This window comes from Crotalus tigris, unplaced genomic scaffold (assembly GCF_016545835.1).
Source record: "Crotalus tigris isolate CLP2741 ecotype Arizona unplaced genomic scaffold, ASM1654583v1 scf7180000018308.1980950, whole genome shotgun sequence".
Lineage (NCBI taxonomy): Eukaryota > Metazoa > Chordata > Lepidosauria > Squamata > Viperidae > Crotalus > Crotalus tigris.
In genome coordinates this window covers 1,924,782-1,936,394 of record NW_024096936.1, presented here as the reverse complement: position 1 = coordinate 1,936,394, position 11,613 = coordinate 1,924,782, and the positions used below count along the sequence as shown (strand labels likewise).

Genomic DNA, 11,613 nt, shown 5'->3' with positions numbered 1-11,613 from the left:
TTTTATTTATAAAGTGCAGCACCTAGTTTGTCCCCTACATCCTCAAACGTCTGGTACTTATAGGAGCAAAGTAAATTTACCTTGTGTGACAAGCCGCTTTGTAGTACACTATTTCTTGCAATTTCACACAGGTCACAAGTACTCAGTTTCCAAACTTGGGCTGCTATGGCATATTCCTCCATCAGTGCTTCCTTCAATTATATATACAGAAATATATGATTTACTATCAAATACATTTATTCATTTATTTCTCACTTCCTGAAAGCAAAAGGACCAATTCTAGTAAAAGGAAATATAATTTTGTAGAGGTCTTCTCTTTTCTTCCTTAATTTTGTTCTTCCCTTGCTGTCCTCTATATTCCCTGAAAACTCTCTAGGGGATTGATGAGGCCACCAGAATAGTGGGAGCAGGACTAAGAGTTCAGAGAATCAGGAAAATTTGATGAAATTTCATCTTCTTACCCTTTTATCAGCAGATGTCTCCCATTATAGTTGACAAGATCCAACTATTAAAGTTTCAGACCTGGGTAGCCTGGTAGAAGTGGTGGAAACTCCAGCCACTACACAGTTAAATTTATTTCTGCAAGCACTATACTTTATGAAAATTGGTCATTTGCCTTCTTCAATTTTCATGGATCGATTATACCCAAACCAGACCACCCGTATGCTTCATAGTCCACCTGCAGGACTGTTGCTACTGAAATGCCAGATTAACCTTGAAACATTTAAGAGACGTGGAAAACAAATGGCAAAGAAAACTGTTGAGAGTAGAAAGAAATCCTGTGAAACACAGACATTCTAGGTTTTAATGGTGAAATAACATGAAAGAAGAATGTAGGAGACTGGAGTCCATACTCCATGCTTCAGCACCCAGCAAATGGGATAAGGAGAATGGCTTGAGAAACAAAAGGGCATTATGAGCATTACAAGTATTCCAGGATTCAACATTCCACATTTAGGATTCAAACACAGTAAATAATTAAATTGCGAATAGAATTCTATGCCCTCTTAAATAAAGTGAAATGATGACTGAAAACTAATTGCTTTCAAACAAACAAATGTAAGATTGGAGAGCTGCTGCTGAATTTAATAAGAAAACATTTAATTTAATATGGTTTCAGATAGAAATTAAATTTTTAAATTGCTTTCATGCAAATTACCTTGGTATAGTGGAATTGCATGGGGTCATCTGTGGACAGAGAAACATGCAGTCCCTTGTGCAAGAATTCTCGCAATGGGTTTTTTGAATACTCCAGGAATAAGCTGTTGTTGCTAAGAGGAGACATGGCAATGGGGATTTGTGCAAGATAATAAAGATACTGGAGAACTGGACTCTGTACAAAAACAATACCCAAAATCATTATTCATTCACACAGAGATAACAGGAAAGGAAACATTCAGCCAGAGAAAATTGAAAACCATTTTTACAGCTTGGGAAACTTTAACTGACCCCAGCCCTCTGGCATTATACAAGTTGAGTTGTTATATATACAACTATACACTTTTATTTTGCATTTCATTGATGTATTTTTTAAAAAGTACATTTTTATAATGAAAAAATAAACATATTTGAGATGTTAAAACATGTGTTACTGCATTAACTGAAGTAGGAAACAAAAGGTCTTTTGCTGTCTATGGTGACTGAATTGTGCCTTTAGTACAAGCTACTCCTTCAAAAACCAGCTTTCGATCTTCCTATTCAGTCCATTTATCAGTGAGCAACCACTGTTGCAGTTACATGTTAACATAGCTATCTGGAAAAAGTCCTTAAGGAAGCACATGTTTGCTGTCCAATAAAATAGAATATTTCTCAATTAGAACAGTTTGTGTCAGAATTATATTGAAATCTGCCACCCAGTGGAGAATTGCTAACTGAAAGCTAATTGAAAGTAAGCTTTTTATAAATCCCATTGATTTCAAACACACAAAAGTAAATATGTCTTTAAGCTTCCCATTTGTAGTAATCAGACACATACATCCACTCAGCAATAAGCCCACATGAGCTTAGTCATGGTGGTCCTATGAGAGTTATACAGGCTTGGGGACCTGGCATGCAAGTAGGCCTTGTGAGTCCTCTAAGATCTGTTAAAAAGGGCAACAATCTGAAAGTACAGAACAATATGATATAAAGAAAATAAACATCTTTGTTTGCATGTAGTAAACCTCAAGATGGAGATCTATAGATCCCATATACACCCATGATGTATACAGGTTAAGTTACATCCATTCATTTAACAATCCTTCAAAATATGATCACAGTGAAGAAAGTGTCTTACAACTGGCGTGTATTTATGACAGTTGCAGTGACTGAGGTTAAGTAATTACCATTTGCAACCTTCCCAGGGGGCTTCAAACCAGAAAAGTCAATGAGGGAATTCACATAAAGACTGCATGATTTGCTTAAGAACCACATTATTTGCTTAATGACTGCGACAAAAAGGTTGTAGAATTGGGTGGGACTCACTCAATCACTGCATTATTTTGGACTGGAAGTTCTGGTCCCAACTGTGTTCATAACTAGAGGACTAGTTATGGACCAGTTATGAACACAGTGTGTGTCTAACTTACAGTACCACAAATTAAACTGATCTGATGACACCCAAAGGTATGTGTTCAGTTTCAGAAGTCCCAAACAATTCTACGAGCTGAAGTAATTTATTAGGAGGACAATAGATTGGTGGTGGCTGCAGTAGAACCATTACTATACCTTCTTCAGGAGCAATCCATGGGAAATATTGTCTGCAGTTAGAAAAGCGGATACCAGGTGAGTTATAGATCCAGCTTCTCCACAATGAGGTCGAAACAAGAAGGTGCTCATGCCTCTCTCCCTATAACAATTTAAAATACTATTAGCACCATACCTTCCCATTCTGAAATCCCAAGACCAGTCATATGATACATCACACAACGGCTGTTGGAAGTGCAAAAAATATGCATCTGTGACAATGGGCCACTGATGGGCAGCAATACGTATATTAAGTTACTCAGAGGTAAGTCCTTCTCCATCACAGCCTGTGGCAGCCCCTATCCTAGCCTGACTTCAAAGACACAAACTCTCTCATGTTAACTAAGGGGACAGAAGAGGCTCAGTGGCTGTTGGGCCTCAAATTAAAAATAGTTTAGGTTGGCCCTGTACACTTGTTCAAAGATAAGCCCTCCATTTCTTTTTTTTTTCTTTTTTTTATAAATTTTTATTTTTTAAACCAACAAAACAAGACAAAACAAAACATAACACACATACACACACAGTGTGTACTTCTCCTTTTTTAACAGCAATTTTGTAACAGTAATCTTGTATTATTTACATTTTCCCCCCTTATTCTTCTTTAGATATATTTGTCCTTGTCCCGTTGTTTCTTGTTTGCATTTTTCTTCCTTCATACTATACTTCATACTAAAACTAATACATATTATTATTACTATACATTATTATACACACATTTTCCACTTTTGACCTTTCCACATTTATTCTCCTCTATTATTTCTAGTCTCCAACCAGTCGTACCACTTATTCCATATTAAGTAGTACTGTGTGTCCTTTTCTTTTATCTCTTTTGTTAATTTATCCATCTCAGCAAGGTCCAGGATTTTCCTTATCACTTCTTCCTCTGATGGTGTATTCTCATTTTTCCAGAACTGTGCATATGCTATTCTTGCTGCCATTATTATATGTAGAATTAAGTATTATATGTAGAATATAGTATTTCTTTACTATATTTTCTGTTTAAAATACCCAGCAAAAAAAGTCTCTGGTTTCCAGTCTACGGGTTGGTCTATTATTTCTTTGATCCATCTTCTTATTTTAGTCCAGTATTTTTTCGCAACTGGGCATGTCCACCATAAATGATAATATGTTCCATGTACTTTTTTACATTTCCAACATGTTGGCGAATTGTTCTGGAACATCTTGGCAAGCTTTGCTGATGGAAGATGCCATCTGTAAAACATCTTCAACTGGTTTTCCTTGAATGCCGCTGACATAGTCAATTTTATTTTTATTTCCCATATTTTTTCCCATTTCTCCAATTCTATATTATATCCAAATTTTTTTGCCCATCTAATCATTGTATCTTTGACAACCTTGTCTTCCATTTTATATCTCAATAGTATTTGTATAAATTGCTAATTAATTTTATTTCTGTTCCATGTATAATTTTATCCAATTCTTGCAGCTCTTTTTGTATTTCATATAATTTTTTGTCCTCTGTATATTTAGATTGAATTTGTGTAAATGTCCACCAGTCAATCTCTCTGCCTATATCTTGTTCCAATTCTTGTTTTGTTTTCAGATTTCCCTGTTCGTTTACTAATTCTTTGTATCTAATTATCTTATTTATATCCAGTAGGTTTGGGTATTTGAGAGCTTCTGTTGGGGATAACCACACTGGAATTCTTATATTGTTTTATTTTTTCCCAAGCCTGTAGCAATGCATTCCTAACTGTGTTTCTTTGAAAATATCTGTGTATTTTGTAAATTTTTCGTCTCACAGGAATGTATGCCACCCTGCTTGCAAGTCATGTCTTTCTATTGTTAAAACTCTGGTATTTTTCAATTCCATCCATTCTTTTAGCCAAGTTAGGCTCGATGCTTGGTAGTATGTTTCCCACTCTGGTATCACCAATCCCCCTTTATCTTTCATATCTTGCAAGAGTTTTAATTTAATCTTGGGTTTTTTCCTTTGCCATATAAATTTAGTGACCAATTTATTTAATTCTTGAAAGAGTGTTTTCCCTAATTTTATTGGAATAACTTGGAGCAGAAATAATATTTTTGGCAATATATTCCTTTTGACCATAGTGTAGTCCTCCCTAAAAATGAAATTTGTAGATTTTCTCAATTTTCTAAATCTTTTTTTATCTGGTGTAATATTTTATCATAATTATCCTCCTTAATCGAGGAACACTTCACCGATCCCTAAATGTTTTATTTTCTTAGTTATACTTATCTTTGTTTTATCTTCCAGTTCACTTTCCTGTGCCTTTGTAAGATTTTTGGTTATTAATTTGGATTTATTCTTATTAATCTTAAGTCTGGCTACCTCACCAAATTCTTCTATTTTTTGAATCAATTTAAGGCCGGTTTCTAATGGATCTTCCAAAATAAATATCAAATCATCAGCGAAGGCTTGGACCTTATATTCTTCCTTCTTAATTTTTAAACCCTTTATTTCTTGGTCCTCTCTGATTTTTGTCAGGAGTATTTATAATGATAAAATAAATAGAAGAGGGGAAAGTGGGCATCCTTGTCTTACTCCTTTGGTTATATCATTTTTTTCGGTCATTTCATCATTGTAAGCCCTCCATTTCATTAGACAGGTATTTGTGACTGCAGCTCAAATGACTCATTGCAGGATAATTCTGCCAACGGGCTAACTCTCATGACACAGCAGAGATTAAACTGCTTCAAATATTAGATTGTGACCACAGCTCTGTCTCAATCCTTGAAACTTAATTTTTTTATTTCATATTATATTTTACCAAGGCCTAAATGCTACTGTCTAAACATGCTATGCATAGCTGACTTTGAAGATCTTGTCTGCTTTGTTTTCTCATTTTAAATTTCTTGATTTCACCCTTTCTCTCCGGTTCCATACAACTGAAGTCACTCTAAATCTCTAGGCTGCGCTGTGTTTGCAATCCGATTTTGTGCTTATGCAAACAGATTTGCAAACAAATAAACACATGTCTATGAGATAATGGATAATCTGTACTAACTGTGCAAATTACAGGTTCACTATGATAATCTAATTACAAATGGCTCCAGGCAAGGTAGAGAAATGTCACCTGTGATGGACATAATTCTACAGAGTAGTAATTACAACTTTAATCACTCCTGCTGCTGAAGTAATGCTGAAAGTGACTCTATATGTAGTCACAAGCAATGCAGAAATTTGAGCTCCTGCTGATACCACTTCATTGCTAAAACTCATAAAACAGATTTCATATAGAGATCACAAAAAAGATTAAAATGAAAATTAGAATGCATACTACAGGTACTGATGATCTTCAGTCTGGAAAATTATCCCCTCCTTACTTAACAAAAGGGACTTTGTGCACAAAATGTTCTACACTGATGTTTCTCAGGCTGTAAGCAAAATCTCTCAATTTTTACCTAACCCCAGCCCTCCCATCAAAGTCACAGATGACACAAATCCTGTTCCAAGAACATCTAAGGATCATCGGTTAAGAAAGGCTTGTTTAGAATTATAAGACATTCAACTTTTTATTTGTTCATCTGCCTTCAAATGACAATAGCATCTGTAACGGAATTTATCATTAGGACAATTTATGCCTAATCCCAATGCCCAGAGCAGAATTGTCAACCTGGAAATGTGTAGAACTCCAGCATGTCTTCATTGTGTAATTAGAAAGGTGGAAGCAAAATAAATTTTAAAAGGGAAAGGGGAGATAAATTTTATGTATTTTTGTTTATCTTACAAAACCATGATATAAATCCCTTGTTATACCTTTCTACCAAACACAGAGACATGAAAATAGAAATATTACTACTTACTTTCTAAGGTTGTTGAGAACCATGATGTTTGCGTACATATAATACAAATAATAGCTATATGGAGGATTTTTTTCGCTAGTCCAAATATCAGGATGGGGGCTCCTTTCAGAGAACATGTGATCACTGTGTTTTGATTCATCATCCACACTATCAAACCCTGTCACCTAAGAATTTAATAAAAACAGATTTTTGTATGAATAATGTATGATTTTCTGAATTATCTAACTTAATTGCTACCATTTAAACTGCTGTTTAAGGTCCCAACCCCTTATTGATAAGTTGCTGAGAGTTGGATGCATAAACGATGGTGATAATGATGCAAGCCATTATAGCAGGGGTCTTCAAATTTGAACCTTTTGTGACTTGTGGACTTCAACTCCCAGAATTCCTCAGCCAGGCATGCATGCTGGCTGAGGAATTCTGGGAGTTGAAGTCCACAAGTCATAAAAGGGCCAAGTTTCAAGACCCCTGGATTACAGGGTAACCATTCACAAGGTGATTAATTTGCATCTCCATAATTGTGTATGAAGGCATCCTAATTTTATTATATTGTACTTCACCATGTTGTTGGTACTACAAAACCTAATGCTGATTTAAAACTATTACACGAAATAACTTTTAATTGATTTTTTTCTTGAAAATTAAATGAATGTTCACACATATATCCAAATGAATAGGAAGCACTATAAGCAAAAAGAAAAGAATGCATCGGATAATCTGGCACCATACTTCAGAATGCAGACTACAATTGATGGCACCATCTAGAGGCCAAAAGGCATTGTTGTGTTTCTGCAACAAGAATGAAAGCAGTTAAATATTTGTTCTCTTCTTATGGAAATTAAATCTGAAGCTCTCATGAGATTCAATGTGGTAAAAATTATGGGCTTTCTGCAAGTATTCCAAAACCTCAGGAAAGATAACAATCATGAAAGATAACAATGATCCATTTTTCTAAATAAACAAACAAAATAGGAGCATTTATGGTGAAGAATAACAGGCAGATAATCTAAACTGGTAAAGGTGTTTTGTGGGAATCTGAGCTCCAACAATAAGAACTCCCAAATTAATCAAGAGGTCAAGATCTTGCTTCCCATTCTCCAAACATATCAGCCTAGAGCAGTGGTTCTCAACCTGTGGGTTGGGACCCCATTTGGGGTCGAACAACTATTTCACAGGGGTCGCCAAACAACGCAGTCCGCCATTTTTTTCCTTAGATGTGCTACTCCCTTTTATTCTATTGGCTTTGAAAGCCAATAGAATAGACTCTCTTGAATAGAGTCTAATTCTATTGGCTTTCAAAAGCCAATAGGAATTGTCCAGGCTGTCTCCGCCCTGCTGAGCCTGCCAAAAGTCCCATTCTGCAAACGGTGCTGCATCAGTTGAGTAGTCCTCGACTTACGACTGGTTGAGTAGTCCTCGACTTACGACTGGTTGGGGGTCGCGGCATTAAAAAGGTTGAGAACCACTGGCCTAGAGAGTGCTGCTGTGGGGTTCAAATAGGCTATGAGACTTGCATGCTGGGACAATCAAAATTATATATCATGCTCCCAATGAATGTACAGATTTGAGTGTAAAGGCAGTCCATTTCCAAGACTGTGGGAACATTTACAGAAAAAATAAATAAAATTATTGTCAAAATCCTAACAGTAATGCAAGATCAAAAACCAAAATCTTGTGTGAATCAGATTTAACGCATTCCAGTCTTCACTGGATTGTCTGATTTTCTTTCTCAAAAATTCTCTAATGTAGTACACACAGAGATGAGTCCTAAGAATAAGAGCTGGGCATTGATCCTTTCAATTGAACCAGAGAATCAACAGTGGGATGAGAAAAACATACATGTGTTGCTATGTTACTGAGATACTCAAGATTACTAGAGCTGGCTGTTATCTTTCTCAGGAATCATTATGATGAATCTTGTAACCTACGTTTCTGGGCAATATTTTTCCTGGACATCCCAATATCCCTGAGGTTATACTATACTTGTTTTCCAAAAGATTAGATTTTCTTACAAAATATCCCACTTTTCAAGTACATTTAGTTAACTAGGTCCACTACAATATAAAGACCTTTCATGTAAAATGGAGCTCTGCTGGCTCCCAGCTGCACAGATTGAATTTGTACCATCTAGGTACAAATATTTGTACAGAGGCAGGAATGATGGAGAAAAGTAGCATCTAAGTTTTCTACCCTTATTCTCTTGTAATTTATCAAACATTTGATTGATACTCAAGCTGAATTAGATTAATACAATTAATCTAACCAGAACAATTAATCATTGGAAGAACCTGCCTCCAGAAGTTGTGAATACTCCAACACTGGAAGTTTTTAAGAAGAGACTGGACAACCATTTGTTTGAAATGGTATAGGTTCTCCTGTTTGAGCAGGCACTGGACTAGAAGACCTCCAAGATCCCTTCCAGCTCTATTCTATTCTAATACATTGAAAGTGTCTGGACTGACTGCAGAATACATGTGTGTGATATTTCACCTGATATTCCCTTTTATTGGTCTGTTACGTCCCTTTCATTTCTGGCCACAACTGAAAATCAAGTATATATGGTTTCACAGAGCACTTATTCCAAACTTGAAATGCCACGTGACATGTCATGACTTTTTTGCCATTGCCGGCAATGGGGTGGGCGCAGTTTCGCTATGATGCATCCAGCCCGCAGGCCGGCAATTTGACATCCCTGACTTATTCCATTGTAGGTGTATCACCTGTTCACACTGCAGGGGTATCATGAGGTTATTATAATTCTCCATTTTACAGATTCAGCAGCAAAAGACCAATTATAAATCCTGATTGGGATCAGTCAGTAGTAATTTCCCCCCTGGTCTTAGAAAGATATAGAATTCACTACTGAGAGAAGATGGCAGTAAATCTGCCAGGAGTCTGATCATGCTTGTCAAGTAAAGAGGCAGGTGTTTGGCATCCTAGCACTTCCTTCTCATCAGCAAAACCTGTAGGGACTTAAGCTGGAAGGACTAGTGGAGCACTGCTTGTGGCAATTACTCTCCCATCTAGTGGACTAGCTAGTTCATCATCTGGGTTAACTGGTTCGACTTGCAACTTGCTCTGATATCTCAGCAAGACGTTAGCAACCTGTTTCAGGGTCATTGGGGTTACCAGACAACTGCTGCCCTTGCTTAATCTCAGCTTTCCTCCTTTAGAATTGGGAGTATGAGATGGGAACTTTTCTGCCAAAGCTTTCTGCCAACAGTTAAACTTACATTACAAAGACTATTAAACAGTGTGTGGGTGTAAGATATATCTTAAATGAGATATTAAAATTATTATAACCCCACCATATACAGAATGAAATATTTGGAGCCTTTAGTTCTATATTTCCAAATTTAAATCCTGTACGCAGAATAAACGCCCTGATTAAAAAGCAATTCATACTGTATTTTGTAGAATTAATAGGTATTTATAGAACAGATTTTACTGTCTAAATATTTTCCCCCAAATCTTGTAATTTTCTTTTTTTCATAAAAATTACTTAAAATATTATAATTCTTCCTCATCACCTTCTTTAGATTTCCCATTCTGTTTGATATTAAGTAGTTAATTATTCTCAATTAATATGATAATTCCAATTTATCATGCAAGGAGTTTGTTTTTTGTAAATACTGAAACCAGATGGAGTTTCTTTCACCTGTCTAGCCACCAATTTTAACTCTAGTCAGTAATGATTTAATATCATACCTATTATAGATTCATATTTTTATTTCTCAGTTTAGAAAAGCACTTTTGCATTTGTTGATACTGAGCTCCTTATAATTTGAGCTTAGAAATTGTCTTCTTTTATACCAGATTTTGAAATCGTTTTGGGATTAATTCATGTTCAACCAAATTCTCCTTTACTTCAAAAGGAGAGCCAGCTTATATAATCTATCCATCCAAACTGAAATAGATGGGAATGATTAAATTAACTGCACAGTCCCATGATATACCTCAGCAAACTAGAATGAGACAATTCTATTTTAACAATTCTATTTCAAAGCTGTATGCAATGGACTAGTGCATTTTTCACTAAAAAACTTAGTCTGCTTTCCTCTGTCTGGCTTTTAGTTACTGCCCAAACTTTTTAATCCTAGATACATGCAGTCTAGAATAGTCAAATACTTACAAATTTAAGAAAAAGATGTAATTCTTTATGATCCAAGGGGTTGATGGTTGCTTCAAACAGAGGTAAGAATATGTTTTCCAGCATTTTCCCAAAGTTAGGCAAAATATTTTTTGTCCTAAATATATCACTGGAAAAATAAAACAAAATACTTAAATATTTTTATTGTGCTTACTTGGGATATGGTCTACTTTAGGAATAAGTATTCTTGTCCAAAAAGTCCCTAAGTTGAATTTTGGCTGCAAAAAAACCTCCTAAGCAACTATAGTTCAATTTCTTTAATGTACATAACAAAAAAAAATATTCAAATTATGTAATTATGTATGAAAATGCTCTGAATATTGCCTTTCAAATGACATTATTTAATAACATATAATACTATTATGTTATTGCTACTCATCTGTAATCTTTGATCTAAAACAATGGGAAAAATCAGTAAAAGGTTACTTCCCATATCAATCCCATCCCTATACAAATAAAGCCCTTCAACAAAGTCTTGGGGTCATTTCTGCAAAATGCTACAAGGGCTATTTATTTGCCATATTTATTAGATCAATTTATATCTAAGTACAGCTCATAGTATCATACAAATTAAAAACATCAAATAATAATAAAAACATTGAATAAAACATATTGTGCCAGAGACAGTTTCAGAACAACCAAAAAAAAAACAAGAAACAATCAATGAAGCAATCAAGATAGGCCCAAAATCTCCTATCCCTGGGCCTGAATGGAAAAGCCATTCTTCAGAGTCTTCTGAACGGTACGCAGGGTGTGGCCATCCAAATCTCAGGGGAAAAGGTTTTCATAGGGGAGATGTAGCAACAGAGAAAGCACATTTCTTGGGTTCCTTAAGGTGACACTGTTTAAGTGATGGGACTTGGAGCACGCCCAACCTGAGAGATGTATCAGATACATAGAAGTCATCAGAGATAGGGGGCTTCTTATATAACCAATTCCTGTGCAACGAA

At 35.5% G+C, this 11,613-nt stretch overlaps 1 protein-coding gene across 8 annotated transcripts in view; it reads right to left on the bottom strand.

Annotated features, from left to right (window-relative positions):
* The window catches only part of AMPD3 (adenosine monophosphate deaminase 3), a 52,019-nt gene that overhangs the window by 4,148 nt on the left and 36,258 nt on the right, over positions 1 to 11,613 (bottom strand). For all 8 annotated transcript variants that reach the window (XM_039350255.1, XM_039350256.1, XM_039350257.1 and 5 more), the window contains 5 exons: positions 10,646 to 10,772; positions 6,514 to 6,677; positions 2,707 to 2,827; positions 1,160 to 1,333; positions 81 to 191 (listed from right to left, as the gene is read on the bottom strand). In XM_039350255.1, the coding sequence (XP_039206189.1) occupies positions 81 to 191; positions 1,160 to 1,333; positions 2,707 to 2,827; positions 6,514 to 6,677; positions 10,646 to 10,772 (697 nt within the window). The remainder of the gene's footprint in view (positions 1 to 80; positions 192 to 1,159; positions 1,334 to 2,706; positions 2,828 to 6,513; positions 6,678 to 10,645; positions 10,773 to 11,613) is intronic.